Source organism: Staurois parvus, unplaced genomic scaffold (assembly GCF_062004578.1).
Source record: "Staurois parvus isolate SC_StPar_1 unplaced genomic scaffold, SC_StPar_1.0 ptg000614l, whole genome shotgun sequence".
Classification (NCBI taxonomy): domain Eukaryota; kingdom Metazoa; phylum Chordata; class Amphibia; order Anura; family Ranidae; genus Staurois; species Staurois parvus.
Window position 1 is genome coordinate 10,001 of NW_028318410.1, and position 17,355 is coordinate 27,355.

The following is a 17,355-nucleotide window of genomic DNA, read 5'->3' on the forward strand; positions in this document are numbered from 1 at the left end:
GGCCTTTGTGAACACTCCGGTCCCTTTGACCTGTCAGCAGAAGCTGTTAGAAAAGATTTTTCTAATTGTTCCAGAATGAGCGACTCCCGTCTGTTTGCTCAGAGCGATGGTGGAATTATTTCAGCGTTCTTTGAAAAACGTCCTAACTTCTGCTCCATTAACTGGTGACCTGTGCGGGGGAGGGGGAGCGCCGTGGATGTGACAAAATAATACGCGGAGCAAAGGACTTTCCTAAGTAAACATAAGTTATTACTAGGCCGGGCCGCCTGAAGGTAGAAAATTATTGGATATATCCTTCTATCTGGACAAGCTGTCAAACGCTGCCCTTTGATATGCTACTTTGCTTGCAACAGCGGCGTTGAGGGAATTACAATCACTGGCGCTGATTTAAATACAATTTTCTATGCTAATGTATGTACGCAGCCCGGGTCCTGGGGGCTCATTCTGTAAGTTAGGGCAAAAAACAGAAAGGAGGTGCAAGGTGCAGGAATTCAGAGCAGCCGGAATTTATATGGCCGGGATTATGAACAAATGATTGTCGGTTAGAAAAGAAAAGAAACCCTGTTAATAACCCGATTAACCCCTCGCCCTCCAGAGGATTTACCCCCCTTCCTGACCGGGCCATGTTTTCCAATACAAAGGTGCGTTAGTTTAATTGACAATTGCGCAGTCATTGCAACGCTGCACCTAAATAGAGCTTTTTTTCGGTGGTATTTGATCACCTCTGTATCTTTCATTTTTTGTGCTATAAACAAGAATAGACTGACAATTTAAAAAAAAAAAACAATATTTTTGCCTTTTTGCTATAGAACATATTCAATAAAAAACTAAAAATTTCATCTAAATTTAGGCCAAAATGTATTCTGCTCCATGTCTTTGTTACAAAAAAAATCCCATTAAAGCGGAGCTCCACCCTAAAGGGGAAGTTCCGCTTTAAGGACTGCTCTCCCGCTCCCCATTAAAGATTGGCACCTTTGGGGGGCGGGGGGGAGCAGGTACCCAAATTTGACAGGTACCCTCTCCCACTTCCAGTCCGATCAACCTAAACGAAAGGTGTCCTCCCTCCCTCCCTGTAGACACGTGACAGGTCCCAGAAGACTACAGGACCATTCATGAAGTGCAGCGCTACTCGCTCATGCGCAGTGGGCACCCGGCTGTGAAGCTGCAAGCAGTCACAGCCGGGTGCCCACACTGAAGATGCCGGCCTCCTGGAATACAGGACGGCCGGTGAAACGAGCTGCGGGGAACACACCTCAGGACCGAGGGACAGGTAAGTGGCTGTTTTTTAAAAGTCAGCAGCTACAGTTTTTGTAGCTGCTGACTTTTGTTTTTTGACAGGATGAGTGGAACTCCGCTTTAAGTGTATATTAATTGGTTTACGTGAAAGTTTTAGTCTACAAATGGTGGTATCAGGGGCGGACTGACAACTCATGGGGCCCCTGGGCAATAGGGGATCATGGGGCCCCTGTGTCCTTGCCCACACTCCAACCACACCCAAAAAAAGCCCATGAAAGGTTCCCCGGGGCATCTCATGGGGCCCCCTACTGACCCCGGGCCCTCGGGCAGTGCCCGAATGCTCAGTCCGCCCCTGGGCGGTATATATACTGGCATTTTTATTTATTTAAAAAAAAATGTTTTTGATAGTAGCAATGGCAGCGATCAGCAACTTATAGCAGGACTGTGGGACTGCAGCGGGCATTCTGACACTGGGGGGGAGGGGGGGGGCTGACTAACTGCCACTGACATCTCTATGAGTACAGTACAGTGATCAGTGCTAAGAAAAAAAGCACTGGCACTGTACTAATGAAACTGGGCAGGAAGGGGTTAACATCTGGGGTGATCAAAGGGTTAACTGTCTGTTAGGGAGTGATTTTACTGTGTACGGTGCAGGGGTGGACTGACAAAGCATGTGGCCCCTGGGCAATAGGGGATCATGGGGCCCCTGTGTCCTTGCCCAAACAAAAAAGCCTATGAAAAAGGTACAAGGGGCATCTCATGGGGCCCCCTACTGACCCCGGGCCCTCGGGCAGTGCCCAAGTTTCCAAATGGTCAGTCCGCCCCTGGTACGGTGTTGAGTTTTACTAAGCGGACCTGCTGCTTTCTATCTCTCTGCAGGCTGTCCATGGATATCCATGTGCAGAAATCTTCAGGAGACTGACTGTCCTTCATCACCAGCTATGACTGGGTGAAGGCCACAGTTAACTCAAGCTAAATGCCAGAGGACCATGCTACTAGCACAAGCTGGAATCATTTTACATTTTGTTTAGAGTTTGCTTCCAATGACTGAAACACATTCATTGTTTATGTTGGCCCTGTGTACTTGTTGGACCTTTGTCCATTCATGGTAACCACCATAAGACATTCTCATTATCAACAGTGACTGGGCAGAGGCCACAGTCAAGCCCGACTGAATATCACGGATGCTCTTTACTTCTACAAATGGGAATTATTTTACAGCCCTAGCTTGCTTGCTTCCATTGACGGATATACACCAATAGTTTAGGTCAGGCTAGCAAGCTCGCAAGCCTATTGGGTCTTTGTGATGTGTGCTAACTACCATAAGACTGACCAATCTCATCGTTTACAGCAACTGGGTGGATGCTCCAGTGAACTCCAGCTGGGTGCCATGGAAGGACCCTGAATAGAGAGAAGGTGATTGGACTGCACTGATTGTTTATGTTGACCCGGCAAACACTTGTAGGCCCTTTGTCCACGTGTGGTAACCACCCACAGATTGACAAATCTCATCATTAATAGTGACTGGTCGGGAGCTCCAGTCAACGTCAGCTGAATGCCAAGGAACCACCTTGAATAGAAGGCACGGAGCTCAAAACATGACAATTTTTCTGTTGAAACCCAGAGAAATAACCTTTTGAGCAGCTCCATCCACAGCCCGCACAAATGTGTTAAAAATATCTGTACAAACATCGCTAATGACATTCTGGAACCTTCCACCTCCACTGAACTTGTAAGTTCTACTACAACTGGGGATCATTTTACGCCATTCAGCTTGTTTAATTTCACTGATGGAAACACAGTTGTTTATGTTGATCCAGCTCATTTGTTGGACCTTCATCTATATGTTGAAACCACCATAAGACTGACTAATTGACTGGGTGGAGCCTAGAATGAAGTCCAGCCGAACGTCATGGAACCCCTCTGCTTATACAAGTGGGAATAACTTACACTGATTAAATGCACCGCTAGCTTACTTGCTTTCCGTGATTGGAATACACCAATTGTTTATGTTGGCCTGGCTCGCTTGTTGGACCTTTGTCTATAAGTGTAACCACCATAAGACTGACCAATCTCATCATTAACAGTGACTGGGTGGAGGCCCAAATCAAATCTAGTTGAATGCCAAGAAAACACCCTGAATACAGAAAAGGGCAAGGTGTTTTCACACCATAACACTTTTACTGTTGAAATACAGAGAAACACCACTTTAAGCAGCTCCATCAGCAGCCAACACAAATGTGTGAAAATATCTGTATAAACATGGTTAATGACATTCTAGAACTTAAAGTAGAACTCTTCAGAGCTTGTAATTTCTACTACAACTGGGGATCATTTTACGCCATTCAGTTTGCTCACTTCCACTAATGGAAACCCAATGCCACATGGAATCCTACGCTCTTCATACAGTAGCCACTAATACCATGATCACCCCATACTACTATTTCCCAGGACTTTGCAGTGTTTGCGCTGTTACAACCCTTCCTCATTTCCACTAATGGAAACCCAACTATTGTTTATGTTGGTCCAGAGCTGACCAATCAACTCCAGCTGAATGTCAAGGAATCCCTCTGCTTCTACAAGAGGGATTCATTTTACACCACCAGCTTGCTTGCTTCCAGTGATTAGAATACACTGATTGTTTTTGTGTGGTAACCACAATAAGACTGACCAGTCTCATTGTTCAGAGAATCTGGGTGGAGACCTCAGTCAACTCAAGCTGAATACCAAGAAACAAAATCGAATAGAATTGCCCATTGTCCATGTGTGGTAACCACCAACAGATTGACCAATCTCATCATTAATAGTGACTGGGTGGACGATCCACGCAACTGTAGCTGAATGCCAAGGAACCACCTTGAATAGAGGGGAAAGGTGTTCACTCCATAACACTTTCACTGTTGAAATCCAGTGAAATAACACTTTGGGCAGCTCCATGCACAGCCAACACAAATGTGTTAAAATATCTGTACAAACACGGCTAATGACATTCTTGAACCTTACATGAAACTGCACAGAACTTGTAAGTTCTACTACAACTTGGGATCATTTTATGCCATTCAGCTTGTTTAATTCCACTGACAGAAACATAATTGTTTATGTTGGTCCAGTGCACTTGTTGGACCTGTGTCCATGTGTGGTAATCATCATAAGATTGACTGTTCTTACCATCAACAGCGACTGGGTGGAGACCATTGTCATCTCTAGATGAATGTCAAGGAGTCCCTCTGCTTCATCCATGTGTGGTAATCACCATAAGATTGACTGTTCTTATCATCAACAGCGACTTTGTGGAGACCACTGTCACATCTAGATGAATGTTAAGGAGCCCCTCTGCTTCTTCCATGTGTGGTAATCATCATAGGACTGACTGTTCTTACCATCAACGACTGGGTGGAGACCATTGTCATCTCTAGATGAATGTCAAGGAGCCCCTCTGCTTCATACATGTGTGGTAACCACCATAAGATTGACCATTCTTATCATCAACAGCGACTGAGTGGAGACCAATCAACTCCAGCTGAATGTCATGGAATCCCTCTGCTTCTACAAGAGGGATTCATTTTACACCACCAGCTTGCTTGCTTCCAGTGATTAGAATACACTGATTGTTTTTGTGTGGTAACCACAATAAGACTGACCAGTCTCATTGTTCAGAGAATCTGGGTGGAGACCTCAGTCAACTCAAGCTGAATACCAAGAAACAAAATCGAATAGAATTGCCCATTGTCCATGTGTGGTAACCACCAACAGATTGACCAATCTCATCATTAATAGTGACTGGGTGGACGATCCACGCAACTGTAGCTGAATGCCAAGGAACCACCTTGAATAGAGGGGAAAGGTGTTCACTCCATAACACTTTCACTGTTGAAATCCAGTGAAATAACACTTTGGGCAGCTCCATGCACAGCCAACACAAATGTGTTAAAATATCTGTACAAACACGGCTAATGACATTCTTGAACCTTACATGAAACTGCACAGAACTTGTAAGTTCTACTACAACTTGGGATCATTTTATGCCATTCAGCTTGTTTAATTCCACTGACAGAAACATAATTGTTTATGTTGGTCCAGTGCACTTGTTGGACCTGTGTCCATGTGTGGTAATCATCATAAGATTGACTGTTCTTACCATCAACAGCGACTGGGTGGAGACCATTGTCATCTCTAGATGAATGTCAAGGAGTCCCTCTGCTTCATCCATGTGTGGTAATCACCATAAGATTGACTGTTCTTATCATCAACAGCGACTTTGTGGAGACCACTGTCACATCTAGATGAATGTTAAGGAGCCCCTCTGCTTCTTCCATGTGTGGTAATCATCATAGGACTGACTGTTCTTACCATCAACGACTGGGTGGAGACCATTGTCATCTCTAGATGAATGTCAAGGAGCCCCTCTGCTTCATACATGTGTGGTAACCACCATAAGATTGACCATTCTTATCATCAACAGCGACTGAGTGGAGACCAATCAACTCCAGCTGAATGTCATGGAATCCCTCTGCTTCTACAAGAGGGATTCATTTTACACCACCAGCTTGCTTGCTTCCAGTGATTAGAATACACTGATTGTTTTTGTGTGGTAACCACAATAAGACTGACCAGTCTCATTGTTCAGAGAATCTGGGTGGAGACCCCAGTCAACTCAAGCAGAATACTAAGAAACAAAATCAAATAGAATGGCCCTTTGTCCATGTATGGTACCCACCAACAGATTGACCAATCTCATCATTAATAGTGACTGGGTGGACGATCCAGGCAACTGTAGCTGAATGCCAAGGAACCACCATGAATAGAGGGGAAAGGTGTTCATTCCATAACACTTTCACTGTTGAAATGCAGTGAAATAACACTTTGGGCAGCTCCATGCTGTAAGTTCTGCTGCAAGTTGAGATCGTTTTACGCCATTCAGCTTGTTTAATTCCACTGATGGAAACGCAATTGTTTATGTTGGTCCAGCACACTTGTTGGGCTTTGTCCATGTGTGGAAACCACCATAAGACTGACTGTTCTTATCATCAACAGGGACTGGGTGGAGCCCACAGTCATCCACACATAAATGTCGAGGAGCCCCTCTGATTCTACAAGTGGGAATCATTTTACACCACTAACTTGCATGTTTCCAGTTTTTGGAATACACCAATTGTTTATGTAGGCCTGGCACACTTGTTGGACCTTTTTCCATGTGTGGTAACCACCATAAGACTGACCAATCATCGTTCAGAGCATCTGGGTGGAGACCCCAGTCAACTTAAGCTGAAAACCAAAAAACAATACTGAATAATGGGGAAAAGTGTTCACACCATAACACTTTTACTATTGAAGTCCAGAGAAATAACACTTTGGGCAGCTTCATCCACAGCCAACACAAATGTGCTAAAAGTAATCTTTACATGATACTCCACTGAACTTGTTAGTTTTACTACAACTGGTTCTCAGTTTATACCATTGAGTTTGCACACTTCCACCGATGCAAACTCAATAGTTTATGTTGGTCTGGCATACTTGTTGGACCTTCATCCATGTGTGGTAACCACCACAAGACTGACTGTTCTTATCATCAACAGCAACTGGGTGGAGACCACAGTCAACTCCAACAGAATGCCATGGAGCCCTTCTATTTCTACAAGGGGGATTCATTTTACCCCAATTATTAGAATACACCAATTGTTTATGTTGGCCTGGCGCACTTGTTGGATCTTTGTCCATGTGTGGTAACCACCACAAGAATGACTGTTCTTATCATCATCAACGACTGGTTGGAGACCATCACCTACAGATGAATGTCAAGGAGCCTCTCTGCTTCTACAAGTGGGATTCATTCTACACCACTAGCTTTCTTGTTTCCAGTTTTTGGAATACAACAATTGTTTATGTTGACCTGGCACACTTGCTGGACCTTTATCCATGTGTGGTATCCACCATAAGACTGACCAATCTCATCATTAACAGTGACTGGGTGGAGGCTCCAGTCAACTCCTGCTGAATGCCAATGAAACTCCCTGAATAGAGGGCAAGGTGTTTATACCATAAAATGTGTTACTGTTGAAATCCAGAGAAATAACACTTTGGGCAGCTCCATCTGCAGCCAACACAAATGTGTTAAAAATATCTGTACAAACATAGCTAATGACTTTCTAGAACCTTACATGAAACTGCACAGAACTTGTAAGTTCTACTACAACTTGGGATCATTTTATGCCATTCAGCTTGTTTAATTCTACTGACAGAAACACAATTGTTTATGTTGGTCCAGTGCACTTGTTGGACCTTTGTCCATTTGTGGTAACCATCATAAGACTGTTCTTACCATCAACAGCGACTGGGTGGAGACCACTGACATTTCTAGATGAATGTCAAGGAGTCCCTCTGCTTCATCCATGTGTGGTAACCCCCATAAGATTGACTATTCTTATCAACAGCGACTGGGTGGAGACCGCTGTCATATCTAGATGAATGTCAAGGAGTCCCTCTGCTTCATCCATGTGTGGTAATCACCATAAGATTGACTGTTCTTATCATCAACAGCGACTGGGTGGAGACCACTGTCACATCTAGATGAATGTTAAGGAGCCCCTCTGCTTCATCCATGTGTGATAATCAACATAAGACTGACTGTTCTTACCATCAACGACTGGGTGGAGACCATTGTCATCTCTAGATGAATGTCAAGGAGCCCCTCTGCTTCATTCATGTGTGATAATCAACATAAGACTGACTGTTCTTACCATCAACAGCAACTGGGTGAAGACCAATGTCATCTCTAGATGAATGTCAAGGAGCCCCTCTGCTTCATCCATGTGTGGTAATCATCATAAGATTGACTGTTCTTATCATCAACAGCAACTGGGTGAAGACCACTGTCATATCTAGATGAATGTCAAGGAGCCCCTCTGCTTCATCCATGTGTGGTAATCATCATAAGACTGACTGTTCTTACCATCAATGACTGGGTGGAGACCACTGTCACATCTAAATGAATGTCAAGGAGCCCCTCTGCATCATACATGTGTGGTAACAACCATAAGACTGACTGTTCTTACCATCAACAACGACTGGGTGGAGACCATTGTCATCTCTAGATGAATGTCAAGGAGTCCCTCTGCTTCATCCATGTGTGATAATCAACGTAAGACTGACTGTTCTTACCATCAACAGCGACTGGGTGGAGACCAATGTCATCTCTAGATGAATGTCAAGGAGCCCCTCTGCTTCATACCTGTGTGGTAACCCCCATAAGATTGACTATTCTTATCAACAGCGACTGGGTGGAGACAACTGTCACATCTAGATGAATGTCAAGGAGTCCCTCTGCTTCATCCATGTGTGGTAACCAACATAAGGCTGACTGTTCTTACCATCAACAGCGACTTAGTGGAGACCACTGTCATATCTAGATGAATGTCAAGGAGCCCCTCTGCTTCTTCCATGTGTGGTAACCACCATAAGATTGACTATTCTTATCAACAGCGACTGGGTGGAGACCGATGTCATCTCTAGATGAATGTCAAGGAGTCCCTCTGCTTCATACATGTGTGGCAACCACCATAAGACACTGTTCTCATCATGAACAACAACCAGGTGGAGACCACCATCAACTCCAGCTGAATGTCATGGAGCACCTCTACTTCTACAAGGGGGATTACTTTTACACCCCTAGCTTGCTTGCTTCCAGTTATTGGAATTAGCCAATTGTTTATGTTGGCCTGGCACACTTGTTGGACCTTTGTCCATGTGTGGTAACAACCATAAGACTGACCATTTTCATCATTAAGTGGGTGTAGGCTCCAGTGAACTCCAGCTGAATGCCAAGAAACCACCCTGAATAGAGGGCAAGGTGATTGGACTACGTTGATTGTTTATGTTGGCCTGGCACACTTATTGGCCCTTTGTCCATGTGTGGCAACCACCAACAGATTGACCAAACTCATCATTAATAGTGACTGGGTGTATGCTCCAGTCAACTGCAGCTGAATGCCAAGGAACCACCTTGAATAGAGGGCAAGGTGTTCACACCATGACACTTTTACTGTTGAAATCCAGAGAAATAACACTTTGGGCAGCTCCATCGGCAGCCAACACAAATGTGTTAAAAATATCTGTACAAACACGGCTAATGACATTCTAGAACCTTACATGGAACTCCACGGAAATTGTAAGTGCTACTACAACGAGGGATCGTTTTACACCATTCACTTCCACTGATGGAAACACACCGATTGTTTACATTGGTCCAGTGTACATGTTGGACCTTCATATTTCGCAACCTCCTGAACCTTTTTTTAATCCACCCTACAGGGGGACAAAGCGTTGCTCGGGATCTCGCTTAATGAAACACCAGTTTAATTGTATGACTACTGAGTCAGCACTTTGCTGTTGCTATAGGAACTCTGCAACATTTTGACTTTTTTTTTCTTTTCTCCTTTGCAGGAAACCACACAAATAGCAAAATTTATACGATTTTTCCAAGGGCTTTTTTGGCCCAGCGCAAGCCTAACCTGATTCATTGGCCATCAGCCTCAGCAGGGGTGTGTACGAGGCTCGCGTGTAATAAAACTCAAATGTAACGGCCCTTGCCTGTTTACCTTGGCCGCTCCGGACACCTAAATCCTATTTATACTATGATTGTAACCTGCGAATTGCTTGAATCCAGCTGAGGAAAGATAAATAGACTTCAGCAAACAGGAGATACCTTATTATTGCAAGAAAAAGAGTTGGTTTTTAGTATAGGATTAAGGGGTAGTGTCTTGTGAGTAGGAAAAAAAAAGGGGGGGGGGGCACTCCATTCAAAACTGAACATTCAGTTTGGATAGAACACTCTAAATAGAACACAGTGTCCAAAGGTGACATAGCTAGGGTCTAGCGTTTCTGACAGGTGCCCTACCGAAAGTGGTTAAAGGAAGGAAAACCGGCAAACCAGTGACAGGGTCATGGGTGACCAAGGCTCATTGATGGAGGTGGGTAGGGAAGGCTCATTGATGGAGGTGGGGAGGGAAGGCTCATTGATGGAGGTGGGGAGGGAAGGCTCATTGGTGGAGGTGGAAAGGGAAGGCTCATTAATGGGGGTGGTAACGGAAGGTTCATTGATTGAGATGGGGAGGGAAGGCTCATTGATGGAGGTGGAAAGGGAAGGCTCATTGATGAAGGTGGGGAGGGAAGGCTCATTGATGGAGGTGGGTAGGGAAGGCTCATTGATGGAGGTGGGTAGGAAAGGCTCATTGATGGAGGTGGGTAGGGAAGGCTCATTGATGGAGGTGGTTAGGGAAGGCTCATTGATGGAGGTGGGGAGGGAAGGCTCATTGGTGGAGGTGGTAAGGGAAGGTTCATTGATGGAGATGGGGAGGGAAGGCTCATTGATGGAGGTGGTTAGGGAAAGCTCATTGATGGGGGTGGTAAGGGAAGGTTCATTGATGGAGATGGGGAGGGAAGGCTCATTGATGGAGATGGGGAGGGAAGGTTCATCGATGAAGGTGGGTAGGGAAGGCTCCTTGATGGAGGTGGAAAGGGAAGGCTCATTGATGAAGGTGAGGAGGGAAGGCTCATTTATGAAGGTGGTAAGGGAAAACTCATTGATGGAGGTAAGGGAGGGAAGGCTCAATGATAGAGGTAGGGAAGGAGGGCTCATTGATGGAGGTGGTAAGGGAAAGCTCATTGATGGAGGTGGGGAGGGAAGGCTCATTGATGGAGGTGGGGAGGGAAGGCTCATTGATGGAGGTGGGGAGGGAAGGCTCATTGATGGGGGTGGTAAGGGAAGGCTCATTGATGGAGGTGGGGAGGGAAGGCTCATTGATGGAGATGGGGAGGGAAGGTTCATCGATGAAGGTGGGTAGGGAAGGTTCCTTGATGGAGGTGGAAAGGGAAGGATCATTGATGATGGTGGGGAGGGAAGGCTTATTTATGGAGGTGGGGAAGGAGGCTCCTTGATGGAAGTGGTAAGGGAAGGCTCATTGATGGAGGTAGGGGAGGGAAAGCTCATTGATGAAGGTGGGTAGGGAAGGCTCATTGATGAAGGTAGGGGAGGGAAGGCTCATTGATGGAGGTGGGGAGGGAAGACTCATTAATGGAGGTGGGGATGGAAGACTCATTGATGAAGGTGGGGAGGGAAGGCTCATTGATGCAGGGAGCGCAGGCTGGACAATGTAGTCCAATCCAAAAGAAGAGCTACTGTAGCTCAGATTGCTGAAAAACGTAATGCTGGTTCTGGTAGAAAGGTGTCAGAACACACAGAGCACTGCAGTTTGCTGTGTATGGGACTGTGTAACGCAGACCAGTCAGGGTGCCCATGGTACCCATGTCCACAGCCAAAAGCACCTACAATGGGTACATGAGCATCAGAGCTAGACCACGGAGCAATGGAAGAAGGTGGCACGGTCTTATTAATTCCAGAATGGTTTGAGTAACACAGCCAAGGAGTTGAGGTGTTGACTTGGCCTTCAAATTCTCCAGATCTCAATCCAATCGAGCATCTGTGGGATGAGCTGAAAAAAAACCCAAGTCCGATCCATGGAGGCCCCACCTCCGAACTTATAGGACCTAAAGAATTTGCTACTGATGTGTTTATGCCAGATACTACAGCATACCTTCAGAGGTCTAATGGAGTCAGCCCTTATCTCCGCCCCCTATCCACCTCTGAGCACTGCCCCTTGCTTTCACCCCCTACCCACCTTCAAGTACCAACCCTTTTAGAGAAGATCCTTCTCTCATTGGTAGATCTCTCCTAGAAACAATTGGCCCTTAAGAGCCCACCTAGCAAAAATAGATACCCCCGTCAGCAACAAAAGCCCCCCTCCCGAGACAATAGAAACTCCCAGCAACAATAGACACATCATAACAAAATACCCCCTCAGCAGCAATAGACTCCCCACCAGCAACAATACATCTCCCAGTAGCCTGGAACAATAGATTTCTCCTAGAAACAATTGACCCCCCAGCAACCTAAGACCCCCATAGCAAAAAAAGATCCTCCACCAGCAACAATAGACCTCCCCAGCAACAATATATCTCCCAGCAGCCTGGAACAGTAGATCACTCCTAGAAACAATTGATCACCCAGCAACCTAAGACCCCCATAGCAAAAAAGATCCTCCACCAGCAACAATAGACCTCCCCAGCAGCCTGGAACAGCAGATCTCTCCTAGAAACAACTGACTCCCCAGCAACCTAAGATCCCTATAAAAGAAAAAGGTCCTCCACCAGCAACAATAGTCTCCCCCAGCAGCCTGGAACAGTAGATCTCTCTTAGAAACAATTGACCCCCCAGCAACCTAAGACCCCCATAGCAAAAAAAAGTTCCTCCACCAGCAACAATAGACCTCCCCAGCAGCCTGGAACAGCAGATCTCTCCTGGAAGCAACTGACCCCCCAGCAACCTAAGACCCACATAGCAAAAAAAAGATCCTCCACCAGCAACAATAGACCTTCCCAGCAACAATCGATCCCCCCAGAAACAATTGATCCCCAGCAGCCAGCAACAATAGACCCTCCAGCACACCTCAGCACCCCTTGCCATACTTTCAGTGCTGGAGGTGCCGGAACTGTGTTCCCCCAATTGCAATACACAATCATGTTGGCCAAGGTAAGCCATCTTTGGCTCCATCTCTACTAGCAACTTTCCAATGACATCTTTTAGAGCAGTGATCTCCAAACAGCGGCCCGTGGGCCAGATGCGGCCCTTTTCTTGCTCTTCAGACACTGTTCTCCTGCAAAAAATAATAAATGCAGGCCAAAAAAAGTGGACTTATCATTTCATGCACAGGAGCCTGCAGAGCATTGCACCTGCAATCAGGGGATCGCCAGTGCAATGCCATGCTCAGAGGGTGTTCTTCCGGGTGCTACGCAATTTAAAATTGTGTGGAGCCCCCCCCCCCCCATGCGTTTTAGATTCCTTGAGTCTGGTATGGATTCTAACCCCTTCCAGTCCGGACACTTTCCCCCCCTTCCAGTCCGGACACTTGCACCCCCTTCCAGTCCGGACACTTTCACCCCCTTCCAGTCTGGATACTTTCCCCCCCTTCCAGTCCGGACACTTTCCCCCCTTCCAGTCCGGACACTTTCACCCCCTTCCAGTCCGGACACTTTCCCCCCCTTCCAGTCCGGACACTTTCCCCCCCTTCCAGTCCGGACACTTTCCCCCCCTTCCAGTCCGGACACTTTCACCCCCTTCCAGTCCGGACACTTTCACCCCCTTCCAGTCCGGACACTTTCCCCCCCTTCCAGTCCGGACACTTTCACCCCCTTCCAGTCCGGACACTTTCCCCCCCCTTCCAGTCCGGACACTTTCACCCCCTTCCAGTCCGGACACTTTCCCCCCCCCTTCCAGTCCGGACACTTTCCCCCCCTTCCAGTCCGGACACTTTCACCCCCTTCCAGTCCGGACACTTTCCCCCCTTCCAGTCCGGACACTTTCATCCCCTTCCAGTCCGGACACTTTCACCCCCTTCCAGTCCGGACACTTTCACCCCCTTCCAGTCCGGACACTTTCCCCCCTTCCAGTCCGGACACTTTCCCCCCCCTTCCAGTCTGGACACTTTCACCCCCTTCCAGTCCGGACACTTTCCCCCCCCTTCCAGTCCGGACACTTTCCTCCCTTCCAGTCCGGACACTTTCACCCCCTTCCAGTCCGGACACTTTCCCCCCCTTCCAGTCCGGACACTTTCCCCCCCTTCCAGTCCGGACACTTCCCCCCCTTCCAGTCCGGACACTTCCTTCCCCTTCCAGTCCAGGCCAATTTTCAGCTTTCAGCGCTATCACACTGTGAATGACAATTACGCGGTCATGCAACACTGTGCCCATATGAACTTTTTAGCATTTTTTGAGGCAGATTAAACTTTATTTTAGTGGTATTTATTCACCGCTGGGATTTTTATTTTTGACCTCCCCCCCCACCATCATCAATGAGCCTTCCCATCTCCATCAATGAACCTTGCCTTCCCACCTCCATCAATGAGAATTCCCTCCCCATCTCCATCAATGAGCCTTAACCCTTACCCCCCCACCTCCATCAATAAGCCTTCCCTCCGCACCATCATCAATGAGCCTTCCCAACTCACCCCCCACAATGAGCATTCCCCCCCACCTCCATCAATGAGCCTTCCCTCCCCACCTCCATCAATGAGCCTTAGCCACCTCACCTCCATCAATGAGCCTTCCCTTCCTACCTCCATCAATGAGCCCCTTCACCTCCATCAATGAGCCTTCCCTCCACCTCCATCAATGAGCCTTCCCTCCCCACCTCCATCAATGAGCCTTCCCTCCCCATCTCCATCAATGAGTCTTCCCTCCGCACCTCCATCAATGAGCCTTTCCTCCCCACTTCCATCAATGAGCCTTCCCTCCCCACCTCCATCAATGAGCCTTCCCTCCCCACCTCCATCAATAAACCTTCCCTCCCCACTTCCATCAATGAGCCTTCCCTTCCCGCCTCCATCAGTGAGCCTTCCTTCCCCACTTCAATCAATTAGCCTTGGCTGCCCATGATCCTGTCACTAGTTTGGCCAACGTTTAGTCGGTCCCGACCACGGCAGACTGGGCAAATCCCACAAGAGCTGCAGTTTTGGAGTTGCTCTGACCCCGTCGTCTAGACATCTGATTCTTGTCAAAGTCCCTCAAATCCTCACGCTTGCTCAATTTTTTCTGCTTTCAACTCACCAACTTCAGGGACAACACGTTCACTTGCTCCCTAATATATCCCACCCACTTTCAGATGCTGGGATAATCCATGTTGTTCACTTTACCTGTCAGCGGTCGTTATGGTATGGCCCATCGGTGTATAAGGTGGTTGGGGGAAGGGAGGGGTCCTTCATAAGATTTCAGGTCCATAGGATGAGGTTATGGACCCCCCCCTCCTTCCCCCAAACAACAATATGGGATGAAATGGTTAAACATACACTTTTGGGGTACGCACGTATCCTATTGATCATCATCCATCGACTCCCCCATGATCGACTCTTTCCCGGTATATTATTGCGGTCGAGTCTCTTTTTTTAGAGTTGCTATTTGAATGATCCTGACAGCGCCGGGGACTCACATATATTAATACCCTCCTCGCCCCCCCCCCCCCCCCCCCCCCGCTCTGCTTATCCTGGCACAGGATTGTAATGTATGCAGAACGAAGGCGTCTGCTCCGCTGCTACTGTTTCCTGGTTTATCCGCCCCTGCAGCCCGCTCGATTTCGCACCGTCTCCCTCCCAGCGGGTCACCGTCCTCATAACACTACCTACCAAAACAAAAAGCCATGCTCACAGATACTCAACTGTTATTTCTTTGCCAACGGCATAAATAATGAAAAGGAAAAAAAAGAAAACCTCAGTTTATGTTATCACAGATGCTGGTACTTTTTTTTATTTTTTTTTTGGTAGCTGCAATGCGCGGCTCTCTGGGGGCATCACTTAAAACCGTCAAAGTGTTTGGCTTGGAGTGGCGAGTCCTGAACTGGTTTGCAGGGTCTGTCTCCAGCATGAATCGAGACCTTGTGCACAGCATCCAAATCCATCGTCCCGCTAAGGAGTGCCTTCCTATCAAATGTACGCTCCAGCAGGACAGAGGGGCTCAGTGCGGGAGAGGAACAAGACGGGGGGGTTACTGTCACCACCTGGGGGTCCTCAGCAGGCTCAACCGTCATCTGTCCCTCATTTTCAGGGACATTTCTAGGGACGATTCCAGAAACGTTTCTAGGGACGATTACAGGGACATTTCTAGGGACATTTCTAGGGGCAATTCCAGGGACATTTCTAGGGGGCGATCCCAGGGACATTTCTAGGGACGATTCCAGGGACATTTCTAGGGGCAATTCCAGGGACATTTCTAGGGACGATTCCAGGGGCATTTCTAGGGACGATTACAGGGACATTTCTAGGGACGATTCCAGGGACATTTCTAGGGGCGATTCCAGGGACATTTCTAGGGACGATTCCAGGGACATTTCTAGGGGCGATTCCGGGGATATTTCTAGGGGCGATTCCAGGGACATTTCTAGGGAGGATTCCAGAGACATTTCTAGGGACGATTCCAGGGACATTTCTAGGGAGGATTCCAGAGACGTTTCTAGGGACGATTCCAGGGACATTTCTAGGGAGGATTCCAGAGACGTTTCTAGGGACGATTCCAGGGACATTTCTAGGGATGATTCCAGGGACATTTCTAGGGATGATTCCAGGGACATTTCTAGGGACAATTCCAGGGACATTTCTAGGGGCGATTCCAGGGACATTTCTAGGGGCAATTCCAGGGACATTTCTAGGGGCGATTCCAGGCACATTTCCAGAATTACAAGATTTCATCATGATTCTGACGTGGAACAATGAACAGAAATACAATGACTTTTTTTTAATTCTCAGTATCACAATTAATATAAATAAACGGGAATTATTATTATTATTATTCAGAAATTATAAATAATAACAATAACCCTGTATAATAAAATTATTAACAATACAAATTATAATATTAAGAATAATTTCTGAATAATATTATATCAAGTATATAAAAAATATTATTATTACTATTGTTATTGTTGGTGTTGTTGTTATCATTATTATTTTTTAAAAAGTATTATTAATAATATTATTTTATTAATAATACTATTATTATACAGGATTTAATTTTTATTATTTTTATCATTGTTATTATTATTATTATTATTATAATACAGGATTTTTTATTATTATTTCCAGAAACTATTATTATTATTATTTCCAGAAACTACTATTATTATTATTAGTATTAGTATTATTATTAGTATTTTTATATTGGCGGCACAGTGGCTTAGTGGTTAGCACTTCCATCTTGCAGTAAGTGGGTCAAGGGTTCAATTCCCAACCATAGCACTTCCTGCATGGAGTTTGCATGTTCTCCCTGTGTTCACATGGGTTTCCTCCGGGTACTCTGGTTTTCTCCCACACTCCAAAGACATGCTGGTAGGTTAATTGACTCCTGTCTAAATGGTCCTAGTTTCATCCCTGGCCATGCGGGATCTCCTGCATGGTGGGGGTTGGGGAAAGACCTGGCAACCAACAGGCACCACAGCCAACCATACAAGACTAGATTTCACCAGTCTGGAAGTAATCCAGGAGGTAGACTTGTTTATTTGAACACAGATACAAGATATATACA

At 46.4% G+C, this 17,355-nt stretch overlaps 1 protein-coding gene across 1 annotated transcript; it reads left to right on the forward strand.

Annotated features, from left to right (window-relative positions):
- Window positions 1-15,607: 15,607 nt before the first annotated feature.
- LOC149449526 (uncharacterized) lies at window positions 15,608-16,547 on the forward strand. Its single transcript, XM_089693123.1, has 2 exons — window positions 15,608-15,767; window positions 15,883-16,547. Exons 1-2 carry the CDS (start codon window positions 15,608-15,610, stop codon window positions 16,545-16,547), a joined length of 825 nt encoding a protein of 274 aa, XP_089549249.1.
- Window positions 16,548-17,355: the final 808 nt, after the last annotated feature.